The sequence below is a fragment of the Condylura cristata genome, unplaced genomic scaffold (genome assembly GCF_000260355.1).
Source record: "Condylura cristata isolate star-nosed mole 26May11 unplaced genomic scaffold, ConCri1.0 scaffold00001, whole genome shotgun sequence".
NCBI classification, from domain to species: Eukaryota; Metazoa; Chordata; class Mammalia; order Eulipotyphla; family Talpidae; genus Condylura; species Condylura cristata.
Genome location: NW_004567102.1, coordinates 71,977,577 through 71,987,591, shown reverse-complemented (window position 1 = coordinate 71,987,591; position 10,015 = coordinate 71,977,577). Strand labels below are relative to the sequence as shown.

The window sequence follows — 10,015 nt, the reverse complement described above, 5'->3', positions numbered from 1 at the left end:
TTCATTACAATTTTGCAAAAAAAAAAAAAAAACCCAGAATTTTATAGTGCAATTTCTTTTGGTTACTTAAATTTTTTTTTTTTTAAGTGCAAAATGCTTTCAGCTCCTTGCTATTGTGAGCTGCTAGTGCCACCTGCTGGCATCTGAAAGACTGTGTTTTAAAGATACAGAGGAAATGTTTCAAAATAATTGCCTGGACTGCTATAATTTTGTCTGTGTGTTGACCTTGAAGAGTGAGGATGATTTCTCATATTAGTTTTATGCATGGCAGCATTTTTCTGGTTGTAAACAAATGTCGTAAGCATTGATGAGACTAGATATGTGCACGAACTGTGAGCCCTTGTGCTATATCAACACCTGCTACCTTCTAAACGTATTCAGGATATTTTCAGATACTTATATTCTTATTCTGCTAGTGCCTTACATTGCATCTTTTTTTTTTTACCTGCTGAAGCAGAATATCCTATAAAATTATTTGATCGTGTGTATAACCTCGTGTCAGGAAGGTTTTGCCAATTCTTGAAGTCTAGCTGAGAAGATGAGAAGCCCAGTGCTGTCCCTAGCTGACATTCCTCTTATAGCATGTAAACATCTAACTTGGGGAGCCAGGAGGTGGGGAGAGACCATTAACTGGCAAAGTAAGGCATTTATCAAGAATTGGCGCAGATGTTGGTGCAGTATCCCCAAGAACTCTAAAGACTGCCCCTTTCATCCTGTCTGACTGGTTTTTCGATCTCAGTAGAAATGTAAAGGTAGGTAGTTATCAAATGATTTCTCAAAACAGGGAAGTGAAAGATGCGACAGCCTTTGAAAATAGCTGGCACTTGTAGACGTTTACACAGATGCTTCTAACTTTAACCATGCTATATACATAATAAGCACTTAATAAACATATCTGAATTAAATGAAACCAATTGGAACTTCACTGCTTGGGAAGCCTCCCAAGACACAGTGTCTTTCATTTCGCGCAGAGTACGCTGTGCTTGTATTTATAGCAGCAGCCATGGAGAGGATGTGTTACCCAGTTGCTCTGAACTACATTCTTGATCGTGGTGAGAAACTCAACTACTCTGGAACTAAATTGCTATGTGCTTTTCTTAAAAATATGCCAAAGTTCTCATCTGTTTTATTTTGGCAGCTGTCTCAAGGCCCTGAAAATTTTGTGGTTTCTCCTACTAGAGAGTTGTATTTACTGCAGATGTAAGAACTAGCCAGTCTTTGTTATTTCATGTACACACACTGGACGAAAATGCCAAGGAGAGTATAGATTCCAGAGCGAGGGCACGTGCCAGGGTCTCTCTTAGCTGTGGCAACATGTTAGCACACGTAGTAAAAAATCTGTCGAAGGTCTGTGATCTTTTTGGACTTTATTTTATATCCTTTAGCACCTACACTAATAATTTAAAATAAAGACTAAGTTGAAACACAGCTTTCAAATTTTATAATGCAAATTAATTCACTTCAGATTTACAGCCAGATGGAAAATGAAGAACACCAGTCGAGGTGTGAAGTTTTTGTATTTATTGAAGTAATTAGTATTTCAGCCAGTGTTAACTGTTTAAGTACTTTTTATAACCCTCTTTGGTAGTACACACACTGTGTGGACGTATGTGTGCACAGCTATATGCAGCCAATTCATATTTTTAGACTTTATTTTCAATTCAGATGAGTTGCTCTTGAGAAACAACTATGCTTTTATAAATTCCCATCTTCCTCTTATTTCTAAATCTGCAGTTACATGCCATGGCTTTAATCAGATAGAGCTACAACTTGGATAAATACCAGATACTCTTACGGGGATCTAAGTGCCACCAACCAACCCCTGCAAGAGTGAGATGAGCAGAGCTGCGGCGAGACCGGCGGCGTGAGTTCGATGGCACATGCTGTAGTAAAAGATGCTCTGTCAGGCCTCGTTTTGTACGAAGCTGTGTGACTTCACTCTAGACCTCAGTTAACCTTCTCTGAAACCCAGACTAGGCTTCAGTTACCTTCTCTGTATACCCATCTAACAGTTTTTCCAGCTCAGTCATTTTGAGGTAATATTTTTCTGGAGTCCCAAAGGCAACAGTCCCTCAGCAGGCCTGCTCTCCCTCCCTTCAGACTCCGTCTTTGGTGCTTGGGTGGCTTCAGTTTGGCTAGAGGCACAGAGAACACCCTGGGAGCAGCCAGCCTGGGAACAGCCATCATGTCTTAGGGCACAAGCCACTTACAATAGCCCTAACGCCTAATCTGCAGGAAGGAAGAATTTTATTTCCCTAAATGACAGTTAGAGGTTGGATAAGTACCTGTTCTGTGCCCGATACTTGATATTTGAAGGCTATTACTGTGTTTCATCTTTATTGATAAACTGTGGGCTCTACATACTGTTAGTCCCCTTTTCCACATAAGGCACATGATCAAAACTTTCATGTGCCCAAGATCACCAAGCAGGGAAGCTTTGGCAGCAGGATTTAAGCTAGGATATGTGACTCCAGAAGTTGTTGATCTCATTGATTTCTCACAGATCTTAGAGCTTGTTGCCACCATTCTCATTTATCAGTTATGAAACTGAGATGCAGCATAGGTGAGTAACTTGTCCAAGGTCACAGACCTTGAGCAAGACCTGTGAAGAGTGAGTCCACTCTTCATCTATCACAACCTATTTTTTTTAAATATTCTAGAATTTGATAGTAGGAAAAGAGGCACCCCTACATCTTTATTTTAGCAAATGTGCCCAGTTTCCTAAAAGCAAATAAATCCACCTGTACTTAGCTGAGAGATTCCTCAGACTCTGGCAATGGGCTGCTTGGCTCAGCCGCTTATTTTCTCTGGTTATTGTGAATGCGTTTTACCATAGGAAACACACTAAATATTGAATAGGGAGGTTGCTAGGGACTGAGGACAGGAAATACCCTCAAGGAAACACTCCACTTTCCTTGACCACCCCTCCTCATCATTACCTCACCCGCATCCCTCATATTTCTTTCCTCGATCAGTTAGCAGTACTCTAAGCCAGACAGGAAACAGGACCTGGTGCAGAAGGTTCACTGTTGTCTTCTGGAAAACTAGTTTTCTAGAAGTTCAAATAGGATGCAGCAATCACTAAGGAAGACTGACTGGTTTTTATCACACTCTACAGTGGCTGAGAAAACATTTGTAGAGTTGTTCTAGAACCTGGAGTAGAGGCGTGTTTGGGTAGAGGAGATATTCTAGGACTTGGCTGATTTGTTAGATCTGTTCAAGTGCCAGCCAAACAAGACAAGGAAGAGTAAGAGATGGTCACCACCATGGAATTCACTCAGAAACAACCTTCTGCGGAGAGGTTAGTAAAAAATAGAAATTACTAGACTTTTTGGAAATGTCCTACTAGCCAAAGTTAGCTAATATGATACCTGAGAGTTCTTTCAAAGTAATCTGGTGAGGGAGTTAGTGAGGAAAGGGGGCCGTAAACTGGATATAGTGTAATTGGGTCGTGTGCTCAGCTGGTAAGTGAACAACTGGTCTTTTCTTGCACGGGTGCTTGTAAGTTCTGTCATTTAAATCACTCTTACTAAGGGTGAGTTGAAAATTTTAGAGACACAGGGTGACTTGTGATTGACAGCCAGTAACCTCCCACTTAATGCTATTAAACCCCAGATCCAAGAGGAAAGTTCTTGGCCGTAAAGATTCAGATGATGATCACTCCCGGAACCATTCGCCCTCCCCGCCAGTGACACCCACCGGCGCTGCCCCCAGTCTGACTTCTCCGAAACAAGTGGGATCGATTCAGAGAAGCGTCCGGAAGAGCAGCACCAGCAGCGACAACTTCAAAGCTCTGTTACTGAAAAAAGGAAGTCGCTCCGACACCAGCGCCCGCATGTCCGCCGCAGAGATGCTCAAGAACACAGACCCAAGGTTCCAGAGGTCCAGATCAGAGCCTTCGCCCGATGCCCCTGAGAGCCCGTCAAGCCCCTCCCCGAGCAAGAACAGAAGGGCCCAGGAGGAGTGGGCCAAAAACGAAGGCCTGATGCCTCGGAGTCTGTCCTTTTCCGGCCCCAGGTACGGGCGCAGCCGAACGCCCCCCTCGGCAGCCAGCAGCAGGTACAGCTTGAGGAACCGCATCCAGAGCCGCCCCATGACCGTCATCTCTGAAGGCGAAGGGGAAGCGGTGGAGCCAGCGGACAGCGGGGCTCTCCGGACCCTGGGCCCCGCAAGTGCGCGTTCGCCTAATGGACCTGCAGGGGATGTGGGAGCTGGGGGTCACCTGCTCAGCGGCGGGGAGCCCACCGCCCCGCTGCAGGCACAGGCTGCAGATGGGATGGCTGGTGCGGACAGGCAAGGACCCGTGAGAACCGGGCAGAGGTCCTCTGAGGGAAAAGAGTTAGGGGCAAGCACCTGAATCTCCAAGGAGATGGGGGGAAATGCCCAACATACGGTTCTGGGAAACTCAACAGGGTCTCTTCCTTGCCTCCCCTGGGATCCCATCCAGCGTGGGTGTTGTCATCCCAGGCGCTGCCAGCTTGCAGAGCAAGGGGGAGGGGTATTTAGGAGTCACTTGGCACTTGCCCTGTGTCTTAAAAGCAAGTAGAAGCTTAACTTCTGAAAGTGCTTCCTGGGGAAGATTTGTGTGTGTGTGTGTGTGTGTGTGTGTATTTGCCTAAATGCTGGAGGCGTGTGTAGAGCTGTGTGGCTGTGCATTTTGAACATTTTTGTATGTTAAACAGGCGCACATGAACAGCATGTACAAATATAGAAGAGTTAAGCTAGGTAGAGGAATGGAGTCTTCTGGGCTAGGTGATGATTGCTTTAAAAGTACTGTGTTTCTGGAAATGAAAGTGTCCCAGAAGTAGGGAGAGGCTGTTGTTTCTAAGAAAGCGGTGGTAGATTAGCAGGTTCTGAGTGCTCAGAACACATGGGTATATGCACAGGTGTGCTTTTGAGGTGAGCCGCGTTGTGGTTAACCCACAAAGTTGGGGAAGGGCTAAGTGACTAAATTGGATCAGGTACTTTTTTCTGGGGAAAAAAGGCTTTGTTTCTTTTTTGTAAAAATGACAAAAACCCATGGAAGTGGCAGTGGTATAACTTGGAGTCAGCTCCTTGCAGCCACAGATACAACTTTAAGCCCGATTTTTGGAAATATGGGTCATTTTTAAGTGAATTCCCTCCATGAGTAGCAGCTGAGACCTTCTCTGAGAATGAAGTGATGGTTAGCACGTACAGAGAGGGTCAAAGAGGACAGAAGAGGCGTAAGTGATACACTGCTGGAATTGTTTCCTGCTTATTAAATAAAATTATTTTTCAGAATTAAATTTGAAATCTTGCACTACAGAACTCGGGTGGCGCTTTCCTTTTTCAACGGTTTTTTACCAGAGTTTAAATTCTCCATTTGGCAATTTCTTATCTCTTGAAATATCAGCGTTTCCTAACTTTTGGATCTCTTTTTGGTTACACCAAAGAAATGATGGCTATTTTTCCTTGAACTACTTGCAGTATCATGTCCTCATTTAGAAAGGTTTATCAAAATCTATTATATATTATCTTTATTTGGAGAACATGCTTAATAGCTTTTGTTAGTCCCATAAACTGGTAAAAATTGGCAGGGCTTGGTGATGAATTAGCCCTAGGAAATGAGTTTTTAGATTAAAACAATTTTTCACATCATTCGGTTTGTGCGTTTATATACATATTATATATATATATTTTTTTATAAATAATTGAATTGGCTGATTACCTTCTAAACTTCTCCATCTAGAATTCTAATTGCTTTTAGACATGGCGGGGAGGGAAACTATGCAAAGTATTTCTTTTAATGTCATGTTTTTCTGATTCCCTTTCCCCACTCCCACACAACTTCATGTATGTAAACTCCTTTATTTATTGGTCAAATAAAATCAACATCTTGTCTTCTTCATTAGAAGGATGTAAGATGACAATACTGAGATTTTTGACCTAAATACAGTGCGACTGCCAGTTGTCATCTCTTTTGGTGTGAAAAATATCATGTAGCAGTTAGACTGCACAGGTGAATTCATCGTAAGCAGTGAGCTCCTAACACGATTCAGCAAGCACCAGTCCTCATGCCAACAGGCACCACACTGAGAGCCTGACTGTATGGTAGGTCAGTGTAAGTTCACTGAAGAAATCACCAAACCTTGCCTTTTTCAGGCAATGTCCCTGTCTTTAAGCACCATTCCTGACTGTACATAATGCCCATTTCAGACATGTCACTGAGACAAACCTAAGGAATTAAGATTCCTGCCCTTCTCTGGGGAAAAGCAAAACAAAACACTTTAGGCAACCAGAAACCAAGACCTGGCATTTGGCTTAAGGCCAAAGGATTTTTTACCATTGGGAACAATCATTACTATGTTGACACACAGACCCTTTTATCCAAGTTTTAGAAAAGGGGAACTGGCTTTTGGATATGAATTCTGCTCACAGCTGCTTGAGAGAGATAAGAATCTATGTGGGTAGGAGAAGACTTAATATATGAATCATGTATGTTAAAGGTAAAAGAAACAACATGAAAAATAACTACTTTAAAATTCTCATTTTTCAAGAGAAAATATATTAGGGTTTTAAATTGAATAAAACAATTGTAAATAGTTGAACCTTATTTCATTTTGCTTGTACATGCCTTTTTTGAGTAATGAGATAGATTTTCTTGTCCAGAGCTGTTGAGTGCTTTGCTGGCCGTGCACAGAGCAGCAGCAAAGAGCAGAGGGCCTTTGCTGGGGTCCCAGCAGAGAGGTGGTGGGGCATCACGGACATGAGATGTACCCATCTGAAAAAACCTGTGGAGAAACAGCTATAAATAATGTCCTGTGAACGTTTGAATAAAGCACAAAGACTGTATTAACTGTAGTGGATGTCACGTGGAGAGTTGTGAGAACTTTTCACAAGGATGAATGGAATATCAGGAAATAAGAATTTAGGTCCATCCCTGAAACATAAGGTATCTTTTGTAACTTTATTCTTCTGGGGGTGTGGGTGTGGGTGGGGGCTTGCTTCTCTTAGCCTACGAAGTCATACTTAAAAATGTGAGGGCAGACTTGGCAGCCTTCTAGACCCCAACACTTTAAGTGCCAAATGGTCAGAGAAGCCCAAATGACCATGTATCTGTCAGTTGGAAGCCGTCTCCTATTTCTGAAGATTTCGGCCCTCTTTCTAAAGAATGCCGCTGCTTCAGTGTAGATGAGCATACAGAGTCACTGCTTGGTATCCAGCGGTTTGACTCCAAGAGTCCCCACAGATACCACAATCCAAGGATTTTCAAATCCCTCTATAAAGTGGCATAGTACTTAACATAAAGGCACACATTTCTCCTGTATTATGTCCTCGCTAGATTACTTCTAATACCTAATACCTAAATTTATTTACAGTATAAATACTACATAAATAGTTGTTGCAATCCTTTGTTATTTAGGGAATAATGACAAGATTCAAGGGTATGTGTGTGTGTGTGTGTGTGTGTGTGTGTATTTGTACAAAGGCAAACATCATAAATGTTCCTTTGCCCAAGGAACCAAGGGACAACCATATTCATTTGGGGAATCACACTGACCAGGAAGGGGGCATTTCTGCTTCTAAGTCCTAACTCCCCAGCCAGCAATACCACATCCAGCTCAGATGGGCAACCTGGAAGGGCAGGTGAAGCTCACAGCTCACTGGCTTTGCCTTACTTTGTTTTCAGCACCTCATTGAATATGAATAATTGTTTATATTGTTGAGATTCTATCATTAAATGAACACAGCAAGATAATTTACTTTATCAGGTATTAAGATCCCATTGCAGTCATGGCAATATTTTAAATAGACCATGGACCTGATGCTTGAGGTCCATTTTCCTATAATCAAACTACTCAGTTTCTACTGTTACAGAGCAGTATGCTACCCAATGATCAATATTCCACTAAACTAGTTTTCTGAAAAAAGAAGGAAATTTGCGAATTAATTTTTGGGGGGACAGAAGATAAACCTGCTATCCCAGTTAAGAAAGTGAATGAAATTATGTAAGTGTTGGGTGTCACGCTGAGTAACATAAGAATTACATTTTATTGGCTGAAAAATGTGTTAGAAGCGAAGAAATGTGGCTTAGCTGGATTTCAGTGTCTAGTTTCAGGACAGTAAATACATATGTATGAAGAGTCTTTTATTCAAATAACTGGAGTTTTGAATTTCTGTTGTTGGCCTCTCACCTCTGGGTAGCCCCTGCATTTTCTGCATTTAATTTCTTGGCTCTGATCAACCTAGAAGTGCAGTTTAATGCTAGTTACCACTCCTTGTTCAATAAGCAACCTAGCATTCGCATAATTGGAGGGATGGGATCTATTAGAAATAGACCCCAGAGTGACAAAAATGAAGGAATGTGTAACTTGGCCATTTTTTCCAACAGATGCTGTGGTATTGAAGGTGGTGGTGGTTTAAAAAAAAAAAAAAGTTCAGTGTGGAATTTATGATAAGAACCAATGGGAAAATCATAATATGGTTTCCTGGGTGCTGAAGGTTGGGCTTACTGCAACAAAGAATTACAAGGTTTACTCAAGACCCGTTTTGGTATGCTACTGGCTCCTGATAGAGATAAAAACATGGAGAACCAAACGATTATGCATTCAGAAGTTCCTGTCCCACCATGTCATAAAGTTGGTGGCCAGCAGCTGTCAATTATAACATGGCAATGGTCAGCCAGAAGTATCATGAGGCAGACTGGAGCTTCAGCTACGTGAGCAGGTTCCCCACACCTACGTCGTCACCCCCCTCCCTGCCTGTGGTTGTTGGAGGACCTCCTGTTCAGCTGAAGGAAGAGGAAAAAAATTCGAACATTTGGCTTATGGATGCGTTGGCTTACTATGTGAATGCAGACTGAAAATGGAGAACAACAGCATTAAACAATCAATCGGTAGTGATGTTGAAAGACAACTTCAAAGGTAAAAAGGCCTCTGCACTCTTTTTAGAGGAAAAAATATGGTGATGGTCATGTACTTTGTGAGGGAAGAAAGGTAAAGAGAAACATATAGAGTCAAGGCAGCAGTAAATGGCTTACCCACCTGACTAGGAGTTTGGAAATAAAAAGGAATGATTAAAATCCTTCGCCTCTCTGCTTTTGCCTTGTTATTTCCTCTATTGAAGAATCCTTCTGCCAGCATCTTTTGCTTGTGAAATCACTAAAAAGTCTTAGCTCAGATTTACTACAATAAAACTCCCTCCTAGTAGGAGCAATAACATCTTCTAAGAACCAGGTCACTCAATTGCAAAAGAAGTGTAACTGCTTACCACTGTTTCTGGAGGTGGAGTCCGAGACTGGTGGAGTGACTAGATTTTATCAACAGGCCAAGTCTTTTTTCACTGTCTGTACAGTGGAGCTTTCATTCTAATTGGTGCCTCAAAGATTGCAGTATTGCAATACTCCATCCATCTCTCCAGCCTCCATCCATCCTGGGGAGAGACAGGAAGAAGCGAGCCACAAGAAGAGGGGATAGCACCTGTACAAGGAAAGCAGCGCTCCCAGTCTGATGACTACCTACATATCCTGGCAGCACGGTCTCCCTGCCCACTTGACTATAGGGTAGACCATAGAGAGTTTTCTGGTTGCACTGCTAACCTGACGCAATTTCCAGTGTTCGGGATAAACGAGAACATACATCATGGGCCTGCCTTTCCCTGGTTGCAATGGGTTAAAGTGCAGCACTATGAAGCGATCTGCAGCCACTGCAGCATGAGTTCGATTCCCAGCCAGGGAGGTGACCCACGTGGCACAGTAGACCTCTCCTGATCCACTGCTGTCCCCTCAGCAGTGTATTTTAGCCTGTTATGCTCCCCACTCTGTCTCTGGTGATAAATCGCCTCACCCCCTGAATCTAGCCTGGACCCCAGTTCTGGTATGCATAAATAAATAAATATTTTTTAAAACTTAAAAAAAATTAGAGAATGCAGTTCAGATGGGGTCCTCCTGGGGTTTGCCACAGAACCCAGAGTACTGCTCTTTACATCTGTGCTAACTCAGGTTTTGTAGGATAGTTCATTGTCTTCTTCATGAGGATTGAAGCCCTTAAATGAC

General features: G+C 42.6%; 1 protein-coding gene across 1 annotated transcript; it reads left to right on the top strand.

Moving 5' to 3' along the window:
• The first annotated feature begins 3,254 nt into the window (after positions 1–3,254).
• On the top strand, positions 3,255–6,486 carry LOC101627668 (NHS-like protein 1). The gene is made up of 2 exons (XM_012734933.1): positions 3,255–3,301; positions 3,616–6,486. Exons 1-2 carry the CDS (start codon positions 3,255–3,257, stop codon positions 4,355–4,357), a joined length of 789 nt encoding a protein of 262 aa, XP_012590387.1. The 3' UTR covers positions 4,358–6,486.
• Positions 6,487–10,015: the final 3,529 nt, after the last annotated feature.